The following is a 23,500-nucleotide window of genomic DNA, read 5'->3' as shown; positions in this document are numbered from 1 at the left end:
CTAGAGAGAATTGTGAGCTTCGACACCTGAAAATTATAGGAAATGAGCCACCAACTGTCAAGTGTGATATATATACATCACCACTGCCTCGCCATTGCCTCACGGAGCGAGGCTCAATGCGACCCTAAGCCCCTCACAATGTGAAGTTGAGGGCGAGCAGGCGCCTTGCTCTGTGAGCCCCTATCCTCTGGTTGGCAGTTTTGTCTCCAAACTCGATGTTGCACACAGAAACTTTTCCCCTCGACATCACATCAACATACGACATAAAACTCTAGAATTATCTCGTAAGCCTTCGAAGTGCTAAGTAAAACACTACGAACGTGCGGGGTGTTACACTTTTTGAGGCTGGCTAAGGAATATTAGTAGACATTTCCAAAGGCCTCGCCACATGGCCCAAGGTCATTGGCCATAGTAATTTAGGGCTATAATGGAACTTTCCTATTGGTTAAAACCTCACTAGTGTAACCTATGTATAGTTTACTCCATTAACTTGTAAGGCATTCTGGATTCCAAGTAAAACGAAGGGAAATACATTAGATTCTTGAACATCAAGTACACATTCAGGTTATCTGGTTCCTTGCTTAGCACATTTATACGAGAATAGTCCGGGAACTAAGACTGGAGCTCCAGCACATGCTTGCAAACACCTCTGAAGCTTCGGAACTATAATCCATACTCTCTAATTTGCTTTATTTACTTTGCATAATAATCACCCAATATTTAAACTGCTAGTAAATGAACCTAAAAAAGCGTTAGATTAGGATGCATGCTTTTAACTTGTATAAACTCAACTGTACTGTTTTTAGGGTAAACAATAACAATGGCTGATCTCCTAGTTTTCTGTTGGGACTCCAAGCAAGAGAATGGAATATGTGTTCTCCTCTATTATCCCTTCCAACTTTCTTTTCCTTAGTTTTCAAATGAAAGACTTAGAAGTATTTCGAGAATTTGATGGAGGTTTTAGCAGTGCTACAAAGATCTGAAGCTGATCAATATGACATGATCAAAAACACCTTAATGACAATTGACAACATCAATATCAAGTTTGAAGAACAAACAAGAAATTTATTGGGATCTGCATTAATACAAGAACCATCTCTACTATGCATAGGATCATGTCACATGTGTGAAACCTGAAAGCAGAATGGATGGTCAACTTTGTCGCAGTTTACAACAAACCTCACAGCTATATCTGCACAATTCTTTTTTTAACTCCAGAGGACTATAGTTCAGTCAAGACTAGGCTGTTAACGACGTAGAAGCCTAAGATATTTTTTAGCCTAAGATATACAATGCAGGGTAGAATTTCAATCATCTTTACAGGCCCTGGTATGTCGTGGATCACATATGTTTTAGCCTAAAAAGTTTCTGTGGTAATACCAAATCGGGATATTTGAAGGTTGGGGAAAAAAATTACAGACATTCCATTTGGGAGGTAGTGAAAGAATGAGTCTCTTTTACATCCTGACTGAACCAGTCACCTGAACCCTGCTGGAACTGGCTTCATTGTTCTTGATTGAAAGGTTGGCAAATTGTGCTTCAAGATCCCTGCTTTTTTTTCGACGATGTTTAGAGTGATTCTGCTGTTGCGGCTGCTGATGCTGTTGTTGCATCTGTTGCCTCTGCATCTGATACATAGTTTGTAGCCTTGTGAGCTCCCTCTCCAACATCTCTTGCTCCACTGCATCAATCAAACATCATCTTAACTTTTGCTATGAAACAATTAAAAAGTATGCTTACAACATTAAAAAGGGAAAAAAGAAGAAGATGCATACAATGTTTGATGAGCTGCTCCTGTGATAAGCTATCCAAACGCTGCCTCAGCGCTCTATTCTCCATGCTCAGTATAATGTTCTGTTGGTCAACAAATTCAAGCTCCGCAGAGAGCTCAGATCCTTCTGCCTGAAATCCCACCAAATAGAAATAAGTTACAACTCAACCTCTCTTTCCCTTTTACGTCTTTATTTTAAAGGGAAGTGCAAATACAAAATGAAATAATGATAGTCTTGTATTCTTTCTACCTGTAGAGGTTGAACTGTTCTTTCAAGTTCAGCTATGTGCTGAAGTTTCCTGACACGTGATCGGTGAGCAGATTGCCTGCATATATATAGAGTCATGTTATTTAACAAAAGTTTACATGTTACATTGTTCCACTATCAACTAAGCTACTACTTTGAAAACAAACAAGTCTAAACTGTTCAACTAGTTTTTGTTCTGAGTTAGAAAAATAAACTTGTTGACATTGAAACGAAAGCTTACTGTTTAGCACGTTTTGCATCTGCCTTGGACATGGAATGTTTGGCTTGTGCATTGTTTGATCTTTCACTAGAGCCCTCTTGGGTTTTTGAATTATTGATCTCTCTCATGTTATGCTTCTCCTGGGATACAGATGGTGCACCATTCAATTCCTGAGCAGCCTATGAAGAAGGAAGGCCTCTGATTACCATCAGAAATGTTTCAATTGAGTATTCAGATACGTATTAAGTAATGTAGCTAACTAACCTTATTAAATTTCTGCTCATCGGAAGAATTTGGCTTTGAATCAGAGGAAACTGCACTCAAATCTTTGTAACTCACATAGTTGACTGAACCCCAAGAAGCTCCTATATTTACATTCTTATTTTTAGGTTCTTCCCACGTGTTTAACCTCTCTGCAGCTGCTCCTAAATATGCAAAAGTGTCACTTGCTGAACGTCGATGACCTTTGTGTACAACTGTCGTTGTCTCTGGAGGTTCATTCAAAAGGTCATCAAGCCAAGAAGGTTGTTCCTCTATAAGAAAGCTCTCCGAGTTACACCGATGATGGTGACTCGATCCCTCTGTTTGCTTTGCTTTTCCCTTTGATCCATCCATGTTTGAATCTACATAGGATTGGAGAAAGGGAGAAGTTGAGTCCATGATCGACTGCTTGTTCGAAAAGGAGAAGTTTTTCAAGCTTGATGAACCATTTAAACTCTCCATTTCTAATGAAAATCTGCAAAAGTGTGTTTGAAGTGATTAATTTATAATAAAAGCCTTACTATGAATACCTTCTAAATGACATAAGATATCAACACATCCGCAAATTCCTTGAGGCAATTTGTTTGCTACATAGATAGGAAAAAGAAAAAGAGATGCCTTTGGAGTAACAAATACTCCCTCTATTTCAATTTATTTGTCTGGTTTTGACTTTACACATAGTTTACGAAGCTAAAGAAGACTTTTAATCTTATGGTATTAAACTAAAAATATGTAGAATATATCAAAATGTACGTACGGAGTACTAGCGTGGAAATCGTCCTTTCTTTTACATACACATTAATTTTGCTCTAGGCAAATCTTGAGATGCTGAAAGAATAGTAAATAACAATCCAAATTTGAAGGTAAAATAAGATTAACAAACACACTAAAACCAGACTATAGGGTAAGATCAGCTAAATGAATTTTTCTAATGTAGACTTTAAACAAAGTTTCATATTGGGATTCGAAATCAAACAACATTGGGGTCATGGTTCGTTCTCTCATGGAAAATGTATTGATTAGGTAAATATATTTATTACGGTAGGGGAAATCCCCATGTCTATATATAAGTAAAAATACCAATAGGTAGAGATCGACAATCAAAGGAAAAAAGGAGAAACAAGTAGAAATAAACCGATTTTTGATCGCCTCATGGTGCAGTATGGTGAATCCAAAATAGTGGCTTGCTAGAACCCTGAGTTTTGGGATCAATCCCTATATATGTGTGAGGATAAGTAGTATAGTATATATTGAATTAAATATGCAATTCAAAACATCCACTCTCCAACTTATGACTTCTAAATTCTGAATCCTCAATTGCGCAACGCCAAAGTCCTTCACATTCAGGATGAAAGGACACTAATGAAATAGCAAAAATGCTTGATAGAATTCAAAGCAACCATTTACAAAAATCAAGTGATCAAAAGCGTGAAATTTCACAATATATAAACAATTCACAATTCTTACAAAACTAAAAGCAAGCCTATTTACAATATGGATCGGAAAACAAAGATAAAAACAAAATTTTGAATTACCAAAGAGGGACGTAGCCCCAACGTGGGGTGTCTCAATGAAGAGCTGAAGTTGAGAGACCCCACGCTTTGGTCCTCAAACCTTTATGTTCATTTGCATTTGATTTTTAATTTTTTTTTTGTGGTTTGATTCAACAGCCTGTTGTCATCTTCTTGAACTCAAGGGGATAAATGAGAGAAAGACCGCAGTTTACGTAACCAAATGGAAAGGGATCCTACCACATTTTTGTACTATTATCAACTCTCTTGGGAATTTTAATTAAAAGAAAATTTTAAATTATCTATTTGAGGATATAGGACAAAAGTTTTAAAAATTAAATAAAAAGGGACTCTAATATAAATCAAAAAGAACTTGCCTGTGGTTGGCAAAAAGTATAGAATTAAATGTCCCTTGTGATATGCTAATAGATCTTTCTTTTAGCAAAATGTTGACTTTGCCTTTGATCCTTCATACATTGAATACTTCTACTGATCTTTAGAGCCATTCAAAGCTTTCTTCTGTTTTATTTTTGTGGTGACTTGTGAATTAGACTAGATGCTAGATAGGCCAAATGCATCTTACTCTCCTCTTATCAATTCATGAGACACAGATGAAATTTAAAAAATCATCTATATTTTTATATAATTTTTAAATATTTTAAATTATTAATTATTGTAATTTGTTATATTTTTTTATGTAATTTTTAAATAACATATGTTATCTTAATTTATGTGCCACCAATAGAATTTTTAGAGTCAATCAATTTTTTTATATATCTTTTAAATATTTTAAGTTTTTAATTATCATGATTTATAATAGTTTTTACGTAATTTTCAAATATATAAAAAAATTAAAAATAAGAGATATATATTAAAATAGAAAAAATACAAAAATTACATAAATACTCTCAACTAAAGAAGATACACCAACAAAGATGTCTGCTTCTAAACTACTCCCTCTAAACTACTTTCAATTTGGATCTATTTTTTGACCTTTTCCCAAAAATATTAAGTACTCTCTCTTAATCATAGGCCATATTAAATGAATTGTTGGGGTTTGACACAATCCATAAGAAAAATATTTAAGAACATAAATTAAAAATTACTTTTTATTATTACTCTTTGGATTATTCTCAAATTATTTTACTAGAAAATATAAAGTAGTTAAAAATCTAATTAAATAAGATATAAATATAAAAAATATTTCAATATTTTTTTGACTTTAAAAAATTTATTTATTTTTCGCTACGAATTTTTTTCAATAATTTACTTAATATAGACCAGAAGTAGGGGTGTGCATTCGTCTTTTCGGTTCGATTTTATGTTATTTGATTGAGATTTTTTGGTTTTCGGTTTTGAAAAAGTGTAATCCAATTTAAACCAAAATAAAATTGGTTTGGTTCAATTTTTCTCTTTTCGGTTTGATTTATTTCGGTTTGGCTATGTCAATAATTCATAGCATAATCAAAGTTATATTTGCATGCTTAAAAAAATAAAAAATTACATACAAGGAGGAGTAATAATATTAAATCTCTTAAATATACTTTCTAATATAAGTCATGAGTAAAATTTTAAAAAACAATAACTTAAATTATACCAATAGATGTCCAAACATAAAATCTAAACTAAATCATAATGAAACTTTCAATGAAACTAACTCTAATTTAAAATATTATAACCTAATACCTATAATTTAGTCAAATAAGAATGACCCATGAATTGGGCTTAATACTAGTACGGTAAATTACTAACCCTAATAAAAATCATGTAACTAAAAAAATGGGGATGAAAGTAGTTAATTATAACTTTAATTCTTAACTTAAATATTATATATGTAATTATTTACATATATAATTCGATTTTTTTAATTTTTATTTTTCTAAATCCGAAACCAAACCAAAAAAAGTAAAATTTTAATCCAAAACCAACCAAAAAAAAAAAAACAATCCAAATTAAAATTTGATTTAATTTGATTTAAAACAATACAAAAATGAAAAATTTGCACAATATTCCCATTGGGCTTTTGGTTGGGTAATGGACCCAATTATTCTAAAAACAATGTCCAAACACAGTAAATAGCACCCCACTGAAGACCATGACTCAGCCAACATATATGGACCGTCAACAAACTCCCAACGTTCCGCCGCCGTTGCGGCCAACGGTACACCAGGACGACGCCGACCAAGAAGACGAAACTGTGAAGCAGCTCAACGAGTGCTCATCTGTCTACTTATCTTTACAGGTGTTTAATTTTCAACTTTTTTTTTGTTAATTTTGAAAAACAAAATCGAATTAAATTCTTAAACCCTAAACCCTGAATTGGAACTGATCTGGAGTTTATACAAGCAGGATTGTCTGATCAATTCTGACCGGAATTGGAAGTCTTGTCAAAAGGGTATCTTCTATTTTTCTTATTTTGCTTCAGATTTTGTTAATTTTATTAAGAATTATTGTGAAATGGGCAAATTATGCTTGATGAATATGAGTTTAGTATTGATTTAGAAAGAGGGAAAAGAAATGTTATCATTTCGATTTGAAATCAAAGTTATGATTTGCATTTATTTTACCCACTTTGTTGATAATTTTCGTTGGAATTATGGAACCTATATGGCTTTTAAATGAAGCGAGATGAATAGCGAAGATTCGTATAGCCTACCCAACTTGCTTGATATTGAAGTATATCAGGAGTTATTGCAAACGAAGATTGAGAAAACATAGGTATACCGGGATCTCTAGTAAGGATCTCATGTGTAAGTTTTCAGCCATGAGATAAGGGGCAAAACTGCTTTCATGTTCAGATGTGTGCATACTGAGATTCTATTATACGGGGTGGAGTGTTGGCCAATCAACAAACTTCATGTTCAGAAGATGAAAGTCGCGGAAATGCGAATGCTGCGGTGGATGTGTGGGCACACTAGGATGGATAGAATTAGGAATGAAGATATCCGAGACAAAGGTGGGAGTGGCATCGGTGGAGGACAAGATGCGGGAAGCGAGACTGAGATGGTTTGGGCATGTGAAGAGGAGAGACACAGATGCTCCAGTGCGGAGGTGCGGGAGGTTGGCTATGGACGGTTTCAGGAGGGGCAAAGGGAGGCCGAAGAAGTATTGGGAAGAGGTGATTAGACATGATATGACACAGTTGCAGCTCACCAAAGACATGACCTTAGATAGGAGGCTGTGGAGGACTCAGACTAAAGATAGTGGGCTAGGTGGCTGTGGAGGACTCAGACTAAAGATAGTGGGCTAGGTGGCCTATCTTTTCTCCATAGTAGTCGTAGTCGCGCTCATTTGTTTATTAACATATGATTTTTGCATGGGATTACTGCTTATATTAGTTGGCTCAGTTTACTTTGGGTATCCTATTTTATCTATAGTAGTTAATGTTCCTTTATCCCCAATCTTTCCTACCCTGACTTTATCGCTCTCATTATTCATATTTTTATATTGTTTGCTATATGTCTGGCTATACTGACCTATGTCTTGTTTTCCTTGTTTCTCCTCCCTTTTTCTTCTCTCTTAAGCCGAGGGTCTTTCGGAAACAGCCGCCCTACCTTTTAAGGTGGAGGTTAGGTCTGCGTACACTCTACCCTCCTAGACCCCACATGATGGGACTATACTGGGTTTGTTGATGTTGTTGTTGTAACAGGGACAGGGAATAAAAAAGAATGCTCAATTGTTTACTGCTTTATAGTTATTCCAAAAACTGCTTGATGCTTGCAGAAGTTCGGGCTCTCAAGGCGTGTAATGAAAGAAGACACAAGGACAAGAGGAGTTGAGAAGCCTTTTGATCTGAAGTTACTTCTTCTCTGCTGATTATTGTTTTAACTGTTGCTGGTATTAGATGAGTATGACTAAGACATGTCTATTTTCTCTCTGTATTCTATGATTATTACGCTGTTAGTTTGGTTTCTGGAGGCTGATACAAACTACAAAGAACAATTTAATATTATCTAACTTTAGTTATACTTTTAATTGGAAAAAATATTAGCATGTCCATACTATTTTCTAACAGGTTGAGACTACAAAAGTAAGAAATTTTGATGTTTTCTGGACAAAACCAACCATTGACCTCCTCCTCCTTTAGTTCCTCAATAACCAATACAAATATCAATAAATCAACTATACTTCAAGTCTTTATAACAAAATGATCCATGAAACAAGTTATTATTATAACAAAATAATCAATTGAAAAGCATTTCTTAAAGAAACATTTAAAACAAAATAATCGATGAAACAAGTTATTATTTTAACGAATGGTACTAAGATGTAGCCGTCTAGCTCAGAATAACTGATTTCTAAACATTACAAATGGAAAAGTTTCAGAGTGAAGTAGAGGTATTCGCAGGGATAAATTTGACAGAAACGCTATTCACACAGTGGCGTTCATCTGTGGGTGTTTTGTGACCTTCTCCTTTGAAAACATGACCAAGGTGTCCACCACAGGCAGCACACGTGATCTCTGTCCTCCTTCCATCTGGATCCGGCTGTAAGTATACCGAGTTAGGATTTTTACTAAAGAGATTCACAACACAAACAAGTATAAGGATTCAACACTACTAGATATATAAGCAATATACTAACAGAGCGATTTATTGTCCCCGGGAGACCCTCAAAGAAAGCAGGCCAGCCACAGCCAGAGTCAAATTTGGTTGAGGATTTATAGAGTGGAGTTCCACAACCAGCACAATTGTAGATCCCTTCATCAAAAAATTTGTCATATTCACCAGTGCCCTTCAGCCTGTAAAAACACTAATTTCTCAGTAAAGTTGCACATAACATCTACTGCATCAATCAATTTTTTTTTTTTACTTACTTACCGAACCCCCGAAAGAAAAAGAAAAAGAAAAAGAGACAAGTGAATAAAAGAAATTACTCAGTTCCTTTCTGACGGAGGATCCGAAACTGCTCGGGAGATAGAACGACACGCCATTCTTCCTCTGATTTCTCAACGGCCATTGATAACTAAACACAAATATGGGTTATGTGACTAATTATATAATTTCTTCAAACAATGAATGTGGACGGAAAAATAGACTCAAGGGCTATTGATTTGCTGGAAATCTATTCAGATTTGGAATCTCACTTATGAAGGTGCTGTTTGGACATCATTTGAAATTAGATCTAGTTAAATTTAAAGTTTTGTCTGGATATGTAGATTTGGATTTATTGAGTTGTATTTTTTTTTTAGATAATTATTGAAAACACTTTAAACTTAAAGCGTATTATTACTTTAGTCTCACAATTACTGACAATCTTAAAAACATTCTTCGACTTGAATAATTGAATTTAAAAACACTATTCTTATGCCACATGTCATTCACCCATGTGTATATGATGTGATATATATATATATTAACTCATACTAAAGCTGCAGACTCATAAGCAATGAAACATATATCAAGACACACACTAAACATAGATAACAAAAAGGCTCAATGGCTACTTACAACTTCAACAAAGCTAAGTCTAAGAAGCCTCTAAAGAGTGCTTCTGAGAAACACTAAACATAGATGACAAAAAGGCTCAATGGCTACTTACAATTAAGTCTAAGAAGCCTCTAAAGAGTGCATCTGAGAATCTTATAACTAATCGGGACAGGGCCCCGACATACCATTCTAACATATTTACATACATAGAAAAATAAAGGCTTTAGATATCTGATAGCTCCAGGTAGAGATGGAGCTTACCATTGCTAAATTGGAAATCTCGGGTCTACTGGAAATGTCTGTTATCCTAAGTACCTGAGCCTGCATCGATGGAAATGCATCGCCACAAAAGTAGGGACGTACTGGTATGTAAAACAAACTGAATAACAAGTAGACATGTAAGAATACTCAAATGAATCAAGTATCAAGATAGGCCAATTTGAGCATATGTATGCAGGAGATGTAATCCAACACTGGAACTGTGACCAATCTCAAGGGTCCTCATCTAGCGTTACATGACTTATTCATTTATATATATAAGATTCTTATAATTTTTCTAAGTGATATCTTTCCTCCGTCATATAACTTTGTGGCTCTTTGTAAAATTAACTATCAAGGAGTCACATGACGGCCTACTATGTGCAATATATGAACCCTGTATGGCATCTATAGCCCATTATTACTACGACCATGCGTGAAATCTCATAGTTTGGATAGCAAGGTCTATCAAGGCAGGCCTCTTGGGCTCTTGTATGGTCTGCCCGCAGGCCTGTATAAGTCAGGTGAATTCACGATGAAAAATTCCAACTGACTCTATTTGAATTTTGTGAACAGAATAGTGTCGCACATAGTAATCCTAGAAATATCCACCCCACGTTGTAGAGTAGGCTATAATTTCAACTTGTATGTAAAGGCTTGTTATAAGTAACTCATGAACCATATAACTAATGAAACACTTGTTGATTATTTTCTTTAGCTTACGAATTGTTGACACCCAATTTTGACCCTCCACAACGCAAATTAGCTATCGAGTTTCTTTGAATTTCGAATTTTTTTGAAATAATTAGTTTTTATAAACACAAAGATATTTTCATGTTATTTTTAACTATTTTTATTTTTATTTTTATAAATTTTAGTATAATATAAATATTTCTATATAACTATATTTTTGATTACTATTTATGTAATTATTCGAAAATCATCTCAATTTTTTTTATTTTTCACTAAATATAATGTTAGTTATGTTAGTTTAATTATAGTTTGCAGTTTTGAAATTTTTAGTTTTTTCTAAAATAAAATTAAAAATCTCCAATCTCCCACATCGAAAACTATATGAAAATTTGAAGTTTTTGGAGCCTATATGAAGGCTCATATTCTTGTTAAGAAAGGGGAAGAAGTGAGAGATTTTTTAGCCACCCAAAGTTAGAAATTTTCTTAACTTGACTAGGATTTTGGACTCTTGTTCCCAGCCTAAAAGTTGTGAAAATTTCTAGCTTTCAATCTATATTTTTCTTCTAGGAAAATAGGAGATTGAAGTCGAAATTTAGGCTAAGAACAATGTTCTTATAACATTGAACCCACGAAGTTTCGAGTCTAATTTTTTTGGTGTGGATTGGAGTTCCATCAAGCTCTTGGGTGGTGGTGTTGAAGTTGTCTTCCGCTCGTTGTCTTCAGTCCCGCTGTCCGAAAAGAGGTAAAATCTTTTTTCAGCTTTATTTTATTTAATTATTTCATGTTTTATATTTAGTTGATTGGTATTTCTTTTTTTTCTTTTAGTTAGCATGTATTAAGAATAATTAGATTGATGATGAAAATTTCTTATAGTTAGCATATGTTAGGATTAATTAGCTATCATGTGTTAGGATTATTTCCTGAAAGATCTTAGTTTTGTTCATTATTTTTCCAAATAGTTTTCTTTGACAATATAGATTTTCATGTTTTTAATTTCTTATTTTAACATGATTTAGATAAAAAAATATATGCTTAAAGTTATTATTTAATTAGAACTTTCATGACCTAATTGATTTAATTCTTTCTTTAAAATTTGAGCTAGTATAACATATATATTAAATCTGTGTTCTTTAGCTACTTGAATATATTTCTTCTTTCCTTTCCTTTGTCTACATATGTGCATGTTGTTAGTCACTTCTAGGCTGCCCATCAATTTGATAACTTAAAATATCATGATATATTCCTTGATTTAGCTTAAAATGAGTAAATGCTTATGTAATTTTATTTTGATGCATGTGATATCAATTCGAGACCATCTTTGGACTCCATCCTTGCATATCATTGAGTTTTGAGTCACCCATCATCTTGCTCAAATGGCTGAAAAGTTGATACATGGAAAAGAATGTAATATTCATCATTTGAATAATGATATTGGGCTGTATACACGGAATACATGTGGAAAACAGTATCGTATACACTGATCTACAGTATCTATACAGTCTGATATGCGAGAAAATAATGTTGTATACACTGATATACAATACTGTCTGATATACAGTGATATACAACAGATATAGGGAAAAAATAGGTTGTATACACAGTGTATACAGTTTGATGTACAGAAATAAATACAGTGTATATACAGTTCAATATACAGTGTATATACAACTGCAATATACATTGAAATTTTGCTTAAGGCCCAAAACACAGATGACCAACAGCTTAGTCCAGGCTTACAGAAACTAAGTGTCGGACTATATTTTCATGTGTTATTTATTGTTTATTTATATTGATTCCGGTTGTAATAATCTATTTACTTACGTTATTTATGCTTGCTTAAATATTAATTTTATTTTTTTTAACTTAATTAGATTCTCCTAAAGATAAATCAATTCATATTAATTTACTCTTTAAATGATTTTCTACATTTACTTATTCATTTGATAAACTTTTACTTTCTTTTATATACATGTATATTATTTTCAATGTTTAAGTTGATCATTTTTTTCTAAAAAATAATTTTAAAGTCTTCGTTTCCTTTTAAATTAATATTTTCAAAAGTTAGTCAAATAGTTTTTTAAATCATCAGATAACCGTGCATTAGCGGCCACTTTGAATGCTCAACACCTTCTCAAAGTGGAAATAAGAACCTCGTACTTTTTTCTGTGAATTTTTAAGACTTAAATCTGTTAGGGTCTTTTAAATTAAGTTTTTTTAATTTCTTTAAAAAATTAAGTGGCGACTCTTCTTTTCTAAAATTGATTTTTTCTCTATAAAGTTGAAATTAATTTTAAACCGTCTTTTTTCGACATAACATGAATCATATATCTATGTGATCTATACGCATATGGATAATCTATGGCCAATTGCTTCTTTTAACTTTATGATACACATGCACCCTGTAACTTCTAGGAGTTTTAAGTGAAGACAAATATGGGGATCTGAAACATATGACTTTTCTGACTAGGAAAAAGAGTACTATAACTCTATCGGTTTAGATATCCAACATGGGAAGATTTGCAAAATAGGAATAATTCATCATGTAATCTCGTATAAAATTTATATTAGGAACATGCGACTCTGGGTCGTGCCTTAATGGCGAAAGAGGTTTTAGCTTTACATACCTTACTTCGGGACTTGCTATCTTACATCATGTCGTCAAGCTCCTTTGTTGATTTTTATAAGATAACATCATATAGGACAGTATAAGAAGCTGATCAAGAAGCACAACAAGGCCAAAAACACAATAATGGTTCACAAGCGATTAGCTCAACAATTACGATAGATAAATAGCATATTCCCGCACTCTTCTCTTTATCTATTTTTCAAGTGGGCTCATGACTTACCTATGGGGTTAATATTACTCCCCAATCCATACTTCACGAAGAATCAGCCCCTTAATCATTCAAATTATACATATAAACTCAAACTCATAGTTTTCAAACACCATTCCGTGAGTTCTTTATCAAACGATGTCAAATTTCCTTATAAGCTCATAGTTTAAGTTGGTCGGAAACTAGTCCCATCAATGAAAATAATAGAAGCTCATATAAACACCTACAACATATTCTTTAGCAATTTAGGCATTTCATCCTTGGCAAGCGACAAACTTGCAAGAACTATAAAAGTCACATTTTCTATACCTAGCAGGCTAGCCTTCTATTTTATCGTAATGAAGTTGCTGCCTCAATACAATACAATTGAATCCTTCTTTAATCAACACAACAGCCAATGTATCCTTCTACATACTCCATCCTCACCAATTACATCAATTACAATGGGTAAAACATGGACTCACAGTTTTCTACCACCGTCTCATGAGTCCTACCCGTAAATTGAACTTAAAACATCTTTACTATATATATATTTATGTGTATGCTATATCAGTGAAACAATTCAAATATTCATACGCATCGATAGCATGTGGCATAAGAGAGGTGTTTTTAAATTCACTTAGTCAAATAAAGAGGGTTTTTACGGCTGTCAATAGTTTGGGGACTAATGTAATAATTCGCGCCACGTTTATGAGTGTTTTTAATACTTATCTCTCTATGATATGAAAATTGTACAAGTTGTAAAAACTATATAAAAAAATTTCAATTATACAATATTATCAAATGAGCAAACCATAGTTCATAAATAAGATATAAAAATATCTTAAGGCGTTGTATTGATAAATTGTATATCTCCGTATTTCTTTTATAAATAAATATTTACTATTATAAACTTTCACATATACATAATTTAATAAAGATCCACGAGTAAACAAATAGTAATAACTCGTTATTCTTTAATATAATTATTTTACATCATACAAATAATTTCTTCACCATGAGCATAAATCTTTTTTTCTTATAAAATTTAACCTACTTGTCTTTAACCTCTTTTCACAATTTTGTATTCACGTTATAAAATTTCTCCTAATGGATGGTAAACCTTATATAATTATTGGTTCATCAAACATTTGGGTCAACCCAATTTATCTTGAAGAAGAAGGGTACAATTATATAATATCTTTATTTTCATTTTGAAAACCTCTTGTGCAACACTTGAAATCGGAGGATGCAAAGGCGAAAATACGTAGGTGCTAGGGGCGTTAAAAAATTATACGTATATATAAAGTGAAATTATTACTTTGAAAAATAATCAGATATGCCTAATTACTATAATGATCCATTTCGTTATTATTAAAATACCCATGATAAAATATTCGAATTTGAAAATTAGTCTATCTAGTCGAGTTAAATCAGGATTTGCTCTCCTTGGCTAAACAAGAATTTCTTTTACACGGAAAAAATCGGGGGAGGACTGCCTACAGTGGCCTTAATGATTTTTATCCTTTTCCTTCTAAAAAACATCCTAGGGTTATTCTTAAGAGAAAAATCCTAAAAACTTAGAGCCAAGACTTTCAAAAAACGCATCTCCAAACCTCGTCTTCTCAATCTAGCTAGAATTGCGCTAAGGGTCGAGAATTTGTGTGCTCCGTAGCAACAACTTGGCGCCCAAGTAAACTATGATTTATGAGCAGTTAGAATACATTTAATTACATAATATAGATGTGACAGGAGAATCATGATTAGGCACAATTAGATCTGTATCATTATTTAGTGGATCGGGTATCACGCCGATACAAATATTATATCTAACATTATTTAGTGGATCGAGTACCGCATCGATACAAGTACTATATTTATTATTTATCATTATTGTGTATCAGATATGACGTCGATATGATACATGGATGAAGTTGATCCCATGCAAGTCAGGGCAATTGGACATAAATAAGACCTTTAGCGTGTGTGTACACTTTACTATTGTTGTGTGAATTTTTATTGAGTTCTGTGTTATTTTATATGTTGAGATACTTGATAGTTATGTGACCTGTTAACTTATATGAGTTATTCTGTTGTGGCTATACTTATGGGTAGGGGAATTATTGCTATATGTAGCACGTTTGATAGTAGATGGGGTGAATCACTAAATATCCATGTTTCGTAAAACAAAGACCTGAGGGTTAGAATGTTAAGATTGATGAATGAGGGTGATTGAGATGGCATAGAATTTTTATGTTGAACTTGTGATTTTTATGTTATGTTGCGTGATTTAACCTTGATCAATCGATTATGTTTATCAATTTGTGTGGTGTGTTGATACTATTTTTGCTACATCATTTATGGAGTGTAGATTTGTTGCAGATTGACTAGAAGTTTTTTATATGTATTGGCGAATAATCATCATTAACTTCTACACTTGTCTTTCCGGCAGAAGTTGTGGCTATTCCTGTCTTATCCTATGTAGAGCTCTTGTATATACCTAGACTAGATCTTATGAGTTGTTTAGCTAGTTAATTTACTTATTAATATTATGGGTTTGTAAATTTTGGCATTAACAATATATTTGTTATTTATTTAAAGGATCTGCAACTGATTTTTCCACATATTCCTACTTGGGTCGTTAGGGTTCACCCCAACTCTACCTTCCATAATATTTATCTAATCATATATAAATGCTTTCAGAATAATAACTTTTGTTTACCTACCAAACACAAAAATAAATAAATAAATACCCCACTTATTTTCCTAGTTAACATTTTCCTTCCTACCAAACACACCCTTAAAATTTAGTTCTCTAATAATGGGAAAACTTTATACGTATATCCCAGCGTAAATAACAATGCTCTTGAATTTATCAACGTATGCACATAAGAAAAACAATTCCCGATTCTTTCCTTCATTTGACCTAAGGTAAAAAAGAATATACTTTTTTTCTTCTTATGGAATAGTTTAATAGATCACTACTATTAAAATTCAGTGATGTGCTTTACTACGGACAAGTTAACTAGTGAGGCTTAAAATCACTAACGTGGCAAATAAAGCCAATACATATGTTTATTCTTCCTTCGTTCTCTATTTCAATGGTGTACACCTAGATAAGGTGTCTAAAAGATAATTTTTGCCTAAGTTCAAAGCGTGATCACTGTATTCACCCTAAACAAATCGTTAGATCATCTAACTTATTAAAAAATTGAAATCATATCATTTAAATCTACCACTCCCTATTTCCAATGAATGACTCATCTCTCCATCCGATGAGAAATAGGGTGGGGTGGAATGGGTCTTTGATGATTTAGTTTCAAGTTCTCGCCTTCACCTTCAAACCCAGGAGAATAAAGGTCAAGCCAAGCCCTAATTCACCTAAATGGAATTCATATCTCCTTTGTCTGGTCGTGAAGAAAGGTGAACCATACTCTAGCACTTCTATTACATTTAAATTACGTTATAGAGAAATCCATGTCCTAGTGTAGTGCCCGCTTGCTTAGCTTAAAAAAGGACTAAGAAGTCGTCACGAAATTGTTTACCTGCAAAAAGGCAATAAGAAATCTTGTTTTTCCTTGAACAGCACAAGTGTTCTGCCTAATTCACTGCACGACGATCACTACACTATTATATACAAATTTAACCAATTTTCATGCGTGGCATACTTGATTGATACTTCATACAACAATAAGTTCTTCCACAGCCAAGTCGAAATGACCTGATAGAAATATTGTCATTCTAAAACTGACAAGTTTAGATGGAATACAGTACAAAGTTTGCTCTTTTTATTGCAAGATGCAACTATTGACTAACCCATGTACATGCGTATCAGTGTTAAGCTTTTGACAGAAGCAACGCCCCAGCAAGGAAGTCTCAAGAACAACCCAGGTAAACTTGATTCATGTGCTATGCACGAGAACGTGAAGTGTGAAGTAACTGAAGTGAGTAGTAACCAATTGAAGTCAGAGGGCAATAGATCCATAAACTGCTAGATTCTTTTACAAGGAAAGGACATAGGTTCAACTGCTAAATGAATGCTGCTCAGGTCCTGCTATCTGCCATATTCAGTCACATGTGTAGAAGGGTATAATAAACGCTATCAGTTTTTGCATCTACTTATGCATGGCTTGTTATGTACATTTCTAATCATCAATGACTATGGAATGAAGGAAGTTACCGTTTCAGGCACATCTAAAATATGTTGAAATGCATGGAAACCCTTGGAAGTCTTTTCTTTGTTCAATTCCTGCAAGAGAAGTACAAGCAAGCCGTCACTTGTAGAACAGTATACAGATAAAGAAAAAGCGTAAAGTTGGGAAAGAGTGAAACCCACAAGCTAGATGAAACTACTACTCTGGAGCTCTGATCTGACGATGAAACAGTTTGACAACAGCTCACTTCAGACAACTCACTCCTTACTGACCGATAACCTTCTGAAGCACACGGAGTGAAATATATCTCCAATGTTTCTTTCTGTGTGTTCGTTGTTCTTCCTCCATTCCTTTTGGGTGTGGCACCACCACCTGACTATCCCAACTTCAAAGTATATTAGCCAATCCAAAAGTAAACAGAAACATGAAGTAATCTTGAATCGTGGAATACCAAAGGCAAGAAATTGCAGGCATGAATTTGGGAACTATGTTATTTTGATCCTATTTTAACTAAGTCGTTAGACCAAATCCATAATGAAGAAAGAACTTAGTCCAGTAATATTAGCAGCAGATGCTCCTAGAGTCCATCGATCAAATTGTTAGTACTTATTTCTAACCATAGGAACATACTGATATACACAACGAAAGCAAAGAAGAAATATGTGAATTTGTATATATCCAGAGAATTAGAAAAGAAACAACAAAATCAACAAATAAGAATAAAATGGTTCATACATTGGATAAGGCTTTAATATGTACAATGATGATTGTTATATCATCTGTCCGATTTTCATGATCTAGCCACAGTTTGTAAGATTCTCCAGCGATGGCTGAACTTGCATCCCTAGGATCTGTGCATCTATTTACCTACACAAGAAAAAAATTAGAAACAAGGCAGAAAATGTTAACAATGACTTAAGACAAATGGTAGCTGAGATCAAGTAAAAAGATTTTGCTGGTTTACTTGAAGATAGATCACATTGATTTTAACTAATGTCACAAACACATGATCCAGCTTTTCTATTAAACTTCTTTTTTGGCATAGCTACCACTAATCACCGGTATACGAAGTGCCACCAGTGTTGTCAAAGCATCGAGTATGTTGAAAAAGAGGATCAAGGGTTTGCAGTGGCTTTAAGCCCAGAGCACAATTAATGCATGAACTTTAAGAACTTTAGCTAAGGAAGGTGCAAATGATGAATATATATTATATACACACATGCAGCTACACACTGACACACTTAATGTATGAAAAGTATCTATTCAGACAAACTACATGGACAGAAAAATTGTCAATAAATTGAAATATATGAAGTCAAAATCGTGTCGATCAAGTACAGAAACCATTTGATATTTACACATTCAGATGTAAATATTATTTTAAGTTTCTAATTTTAGCTTTATCTAAATTTTTTTAACCAAGAGATTTAGCTCGTTTTATTATTACTGAATTTCTTATTACCTCACTTTAATTATTAACATATTCACTTAGAATGTTATTTAATTCTGCTCCTTAGAAATAGTGCCTATGAGGATGTTGCGCACGGCAATCACCTATGAGCTTGCATTAGAGTATTGCATGAACCAGAGGAAAAAAAACAGCTTGCAATGCACCTAGTTTCAAATGCACCTCAAGCGAACCTTTAATAACACTAAATGCCACATTAATATGAAAAAGGATGAGATGAACCATCATGAAAAGAACACTCGAAATATCCACAGAGGAAGAAGATAAAAAGGACAGAAAGAAGAGGAAGTAAAAAAAAAAGAACGCAAAGACACATGTAGTTACGTGTTCAAGAACTTCCTCCTACCACCAAGGGATACAATGGAATGCATGGATCCCTCCACCCTTAACCAAAGATGTCGAGTTCAGCCTCTGGGAGTGGAGAAATAGGTGTGAATCCAGATTAGTCGGGCCATTGAGTACCGTATACCAGATGGTTTAACCGGAAAAAAATCCTTCTGTTTATCATTAGATAACAGGCTCCGCATTGAAATGATATTAAACAAAACATGTTTAAATGCAGACAATTCATCTGATGTTGCTTTGCCAGTTTGGACAGACAATTGATATATCTAGGCTTCATTGTCCAAAGAGGATAATTAAATAATAGATGAAAATGGAACACATACAGGAGTGCTATGTGATAAGAAGATTCCCATCAAAGTCAAAAGACAATTGAATAAATGAGACCACTAATATTATAGTGGAGATATCCACAAAAAGTGTTCTGTATGCGGATATTAAGTAGATGTACGACAAGATTAAAAATTAAAAATCAGATATAAGATACAAATAGCAGCCATAGAGGACAAAATGAGAGAAGACCGCCTAAGATTGTTTGACCTTGCTACATAGACCTCCAACTACACCCCAGTCTATAGGTGCAACATAACGATGATTCAAGGTGTAAGCCTAAAATCACATGAAAAATTTATTTCAGAAGACTGATAAACCCTTGAAATTCAAGCGAAGTTAACAAAGAATAAAACAAATGGAAGTAAAAAGTACATGGAGACCATATCAACTGGTTGAGATCAAAACTTATTCGAGATCCTGTCTTTTGCCAGGAATATAGTGTTTTCAGATTTGTATCTCAATGTAGGGATAAGTGCAAGATGTAAATAATCTCCAGCTTCTAAATACCGTAATTATTAATGTCTTAAAGGACAAATCATCAAATATTTGCATAAACTTGGTCCAGATTGAGCAGGATGGATATAGTGGATTCATATCACTTAGGCCAACTAGTTTAAGATTGAGGTGCAATAATAGTAGTTTCTATGTTTTCTCATTAGATACTAACGTTAACTTGTCTTCAGACTTCAGCTTAACTAAATGGAGATACCAACAACTCAATAAATTATAATGGGCTAACCCCATACACGAAATGCTCCCCGACCAGTGGAAGGGTAGAGGGAGAATGTGTATACAGTATGCAGCCTTATCCTCACATTTTCACAAAGAGGCTGCTTTAACACCTTGAACCTTAGACGTATAATTTTTTTTTAATCATGAACCTGAGATCTAACCAGACCCCACTTGTGGGATTTCACTGGGTATGTGACCTGAGACCTAAAAGTAACCAAAGGAGCAAATCCATCATTGTGCCTAGTTCACCCTCAACTAGTCAAGAAAATGCTACTTAAAATTCCAACAGTAAACCCACATTCTGAGTTCTCTTTTAATATCATCAGAGTTGAGAGCATGGAAAAGGCCATGATACAAGGGCAATTCATTGACAGTCGATCCAAACAAAGGAGATATGTCACAGAAAGTATACTGATTTCAGTTACAGAAAAAATATGCAAGATAAACGACAACTCTTAGATAATGTTCAGAGACTGAGTTTAGATACCAAAACTAAGGAATCACTGCTTTATGTCCAAAAAAACTCCAAAGTTCCACTAAAATAATTTACTTGAGACAAAGTTCAGAATATAATGTGTTTATCCTTCAATTTTGACTTTTAATGGCTACCTAAAGTATGACATTCATCTCTTTAACATTTTCTTCCTTGTTTACTAATTACATTTCTTTTCCATTGTATCCATTATTCAGACTCAATACAATTTTATGCCGAGCATCTTATTTGGGACCTCTCAAAGGCAAAGAATTTAGAAGAATCTTGGCTTAATGTAGTGTAGTCTCCAATAGGGAAAACATCATCAAGATTTACTTCACAGTTGATACATACACATATACTGACACAGTAACACAGACATAGAAATAGACAACATACACTAACGGATTTGACATGAATAATGTCAAACATCTTGCTGTAACAGAGCATGTCATACATAAATTCTGATATCAAAACTACAGGGAGCCACACCACCAGTGACAGATTGCTAATAATGCAGATGTGCTAAGCAAAACACAACGAAGATGAATAAAAACAAGAACAAATAAATTTCTGTAGATTTTAGCATCAAATGAAGTAACCCTTACCATGTCCACCACAGTTTGGCTGGAGAGGAACTCAAAGACACCATCACTTGCAACTACAAAGAAAGGATGATGAGCTGTAAGATGTACTGTTGTCACTTCTGGGACAGCAACAACACCAATGCTTTCAGCTGTACTATCTCCAACGCTCCGTGTAAAAGCAGTCCCTGGATACATCCCATTTTGAACCCACAATCTAGGTGGATCACCTCCTTCTGTTTCCTCATCCCCCCATGATTGAATATCAGGATCCTTTAAACCTTCAACCTGATCAACACTAAGAACTCTTGCCCCACAGCTTTTCACTCTCTGACATTCATCTTTCCTAAATGGCGTCTGATCAGAAGACAAATCTTTGGCAACAACTCTATTTCCTTCTTTAACAGCCATCACTGCTCTTGAATCACCTACATTTGCCACATACAACATGTCTCCAACAAGAAGAGCAGTTATAGCAGTTGTCCCACTCATGGAATCATCAATATCACTATTATGAAGTTCTTCATTTGTTATTGAAAATGCAGAATTGTAAGCCTTAACAGGGTCATCCAACAATGTAGGATCATTTGATAAAATCTCAACAAGCCTATCTCTAACAAACACAGAACATTCAGTACCAAACTGTCCATGCCCATCAAACACACCAAAGAAATGAACATTTGGATTACCCTGAAGTTGTGTTCTGATACAATAACTATCCTGATTTTCTTTCTCAGGAGATTCAGGGTAAAACCCGCGTTGCGTGAGCACTGAATACTCTAACCTGAAGTTATGGGAAGGAACTTGAGCACTTTCAACAGACCTTCCAGCAAGAATATGTGTTTGAACCTGAGCATATCTACCCAAATCTTCCCTGTTATCACCATCTGAGGATCTTGGGTATCTACAACAACACTTCCCATGAACACAACCCATATCTCAAGTCAAATTCACCAACCAAGCAAAGTTGCACACCAATTATTTGTAAAAATTACTGAACGAGGTCTAAAAACTATTCTGGGTTAACAAGGCCAAATCTGCATAACCCATTTACAGTATTGTTTTTCCCAAAATGGGGTTTTTCTTTTTAATTCAAACCCGTGAGACATAAAGCCAACAAGAAAAAACAAACCCTAATACCAAGACACCCAAACAAGGATTTTGGTCTGGGCATAGAATTGGGGGTGTCAGAAGAAAACGATTAAAAAAACTTATAAAGAAGAAAAATTAAACCAAGATTGGAACAACCCAAAACCCAATGAACAAGAAATGATCAAAAGAAAGATTGCAAGACAAGAAGGGAACAAATAATGGAACCCCAAAAGAAGAAGCAAGAGGAAAGAAAACTTTTTGGTGTGATCAAAGAATGACTTTTTTTTTGGTTAAAGAAACATTACGATAGAAGAAGAACGTGTGTTGTTTGTGTTTGTGGGGTCTGTGAAGAAGAAAAATCAAACATTATTCCAAAACAGTTCTTGGAGAAAATGATGTATTATAGGGGAATAATCAAAATGTAAATGAAGATAACCCAGAAAATGTAAGAATAAAATGGTTGATTATAATAGGGATAGGCGTTGGGTTATGTGGGGTTGTGCAGAGGAGGAGCCCATTAATGTCTCTTTCCTTTCAAGAAAATGACATGCAAAACACTGAAATGCGAGCATGCGACACCAGATTGAGACAAACCAAAATACAAATGTCACTTTATTCTCTTCAAAATATACCTACTATAATAATAGCACTTCCTTTTTTCATTTTTTCATATCCCTAAATATTTCCAAAAAAAACATCCTCTCTAATTATATAAGGAGTTGTTTCGTAGAGTGTATTAGAAAAGTAATGCATCTATTGTTGTTTGGTAAGGTGTATAAAAATAATGCTAAATAAAATGTATTAGTAATATTTGTATTAATTATGTTTGCATTAATTATACATAGATTATTTCTTATGCATTATTTGGTTCGGTATATTAAAAATAGCACGAATTGCATAAAAAAATATTTACAAAGATATTCTCCACAATTATGGTGAAAAAGATGTAAAAATAATTTTGAGGCGTATTTGGGTCTTTAACTATGCTAATGCATGCATTATATCCCTTTAATTTGCATTACTAATACCTTTCAACTTTTATTTCCCTTTGCATGTATTTTTAATACACCAAATCAGGCACTGCATAAGAAATATTGTCAGCATAACTAATACAAGTATA

At 33.8% G+C, this 23,500-nt stretch overlaps 4 protein-coding genes across 8 annotated transcripts; 1 reads left to right on the top strand and 3 right to left on the bottom strand.

Moving 5' to 3' along the window:
• Window positions 1–1,457: 1,457 nt before the first annotated feature.
• On the bottom strand, window positions 1,458–2,961 carry LOC129884929 (uncharacterized protein At4g06598-like). The gene is made up of 5 exons (XM_055959196.1): window positions 2,503–2,961; window positions 2,260–2,417; window positions 2,022–2,097; window positions 1,776–1,902; window positions 1,458–1,681 (listed from the first exon to the last, which is right to left on the bottom strand). The coding sequence occupies exons 1-5, from the start codon at window positions 2,959–2,961 to the stop codon at window positions 1,458–1,460; spliced, it is 1,044 nt and encodes a 347-aa protein (XP_055815171.1).
• A 3,075-nt stretch (window positions 2,962–6,036) lies between these two features.
• Window positions 6,037–8,007, top strand: LOC129887201 (uncharacterized). Of its 2 annotated transcripts, none has more exons than XM_055962197.1 (3): window positions 6,037–6,252; window positions 6,360–6,405; window positions 7,535–8,007. In XM_055962197.1, the coding sequence occupies exons 1-3, from the start codon at window positions 6,106–6,108 to the stop codon at window positions 7,606–7,608; spliced, it is 267 nt and encodes an 88-aa protein (XP_055818172.1). In that variant the 5' UTR covers window positions 6,037–6,105; the 3' UTR covers window positions 7,609–8,007. The 2 variants fall into 2 exon arrangements, with proteins under 2 accessions (XP_055818172.1, XP_055818173.1); XM_055962198.1 differs by having other exon boundaries at window positions 6,041–6,252; window positions 7,734–8,007.
• A 154-nt stretch (window positions 8,008–8,161) lies between these two features.
• LOC129887200 (peptide methionine sulfoxide reductase B5-like) lies at window positions 8,162–9,068 on the bottom strand. The gene is made up of 3 exons (XM_055962196.1): window positions 8,887–9,068; window positions 8,595–8,751; window positions 8,162–8,497 (listed from the first exon to the last, which is right to left on the bottom strand). Exons 1-3 carry the CDS (start codon window positions 8,967–8,969, stop codon window positions 8,333–8,335), a joined length of 405 nt encoding a protein of 134 aa, XP_055818171.1. The 5' UTR covers window positions 8,970–9,068; the 3' UTR covers window positions 8,162–8,332.
• Window positions 9,069–16,762: 7,694 nt separating this feature from the next.
• Window positions 16,763–22,878, bottom strand: LOC129887198 (probable protein phosphatase 2C 35). 4 transcript variants are annotated; one of them, XR_008766306.1, is made up of 5 exons: window positions 21,313–22,876; window positions 18,093–18,224; window positions 17,540–17,733; window positions 17,384–17,452; window positions 16,763–17,261 (listed from the first exon to the last, which is right to left on the bottom strand). XR_008766306.1 is itself a non-coding variant. In XM_055962194.1 (4 exons), exons 1-4 carry the CDS (start codon window positions 22,222–22,224, stop codon window positions 17,446–17,448), a joined length of 1,245 nt encoding a protein of 414 aa, XP_055818169.1. In that variant the 5' UTR covers window positions 22,225–22,876; the 3' UTR covers window positions 16,763–17,445. The 4 variants fall into 4 exon arrangements, 2 of the variants coding, with proteins under 2 accessions (XP_055818169.1, XP_055818170.1); XR_008766307.1 differs by having other exon boundaries at window positions 17,540–17,729; XM_055962194.1 differs by having other exon boundaries at window positions 16,763–17,452.
• Between the last annotated feature and the right edge of the window lie 622 nt (window positions 22,879–23,500).

The sequence above is a fragment of the Solanum dulcamara genome, chromosome 4 (genome assembly GCF_947179165.1).
Source record: "Solanum dulcamara chromosome 4, daSolDulc1.2, whole genome shotgun sequence".
NCBI lineage: Eukaryota > Viridiplantae > Streptophyta > Magnoliopsida > Solanales > Solanaceae > Solanum > Solanum dulcamara.
The sequence above is the reverse complement of the archived record's forward strand: the minus strand, read 5'-3'. Positions and strand labels throughout refer to the sequence as shown.

Coding starts and splice junctions, on each gene's coding strand:
- LOC129884929 (XM_055959196.1), bottom strand. CDS start 2,961: ATGGAGAGTTTAAATGGTTCATCAAGCTTGAAAAACTTCTCCTTTTCG. Junction 2,418..2,502: donor ATGAGCAGAAATTTAATAAG/GTTAGTTAGCTA, acceptor CCTTCTTCATAG/GCTGCTCAGGAATTGAATGG. Junction 2,098..2,259: donor GATGCAAAACGTGCTAAACA/GTAAGCTTTCGT, acceptor ATATATATGCAG/GCAATCTGCTCACCGATCAC.
- LOC129887201 (XM_055962197.1), top strand. CDS start 6,106: ATGACTCAGCCAACATATATGGACCGTCAACAAACTCCCAACGTTCCG. Junction 6,253..6,359: donor CTGTCTACTTATCTTTACAG/GTGTTTAATTTT, acceptor TTATACAAGCAG/GATTGTCTGATCAATTCTGA. Junction 6,406..7,534: donor TTGGAAGTCTTGTCAAAAGG/GTATCTTCTATT, acceptor TTCTCTCTTAAG/CCGAGGGTCTTTCGGAAACA.
- LOC129887200 (XM_055962196.1), bottom strand. CDS start 8,969: ATGGCCGTTGAGAAATCAGAGGAAGAATGGCGTGTCGTTCTATCTCCC. Junction 8,752..8,886: donor CTCCGTCAGAAAGGAACTGA/GTAATTTCTTTT, acceptor GTGTTTTTACAG/GCTGAAGGGCACTGGTGAAT. Junction 8,498..8,594: donor CGGGGACAATAAATCGCTCT/GTTAGTATATTG, acceptor GTATACTTACAG/CCGGATCCAGATGGAAGGAG.
- LOC129887198 (XM_055962194.1), bottom strand. CDS start 22,224: ATGGGTTGTGTTCATGGGAAGTGTTGTTGTAGATACCCAAGATCCTCA. Junction 18,225..21,312: donor GCCAAACTGTGGTGGACATG/GTAAGGGTTACT, acceptor TTTCTTGTGTAG/GTAAATAGATGCACAGATCC. Junction 17,734..18,092: donor ATATTAAAGCCTTATCCAAT/GTATGAACCATT, acceptor AAGTTGGGATAG/TCAGGTGGTGGTGCCACACC.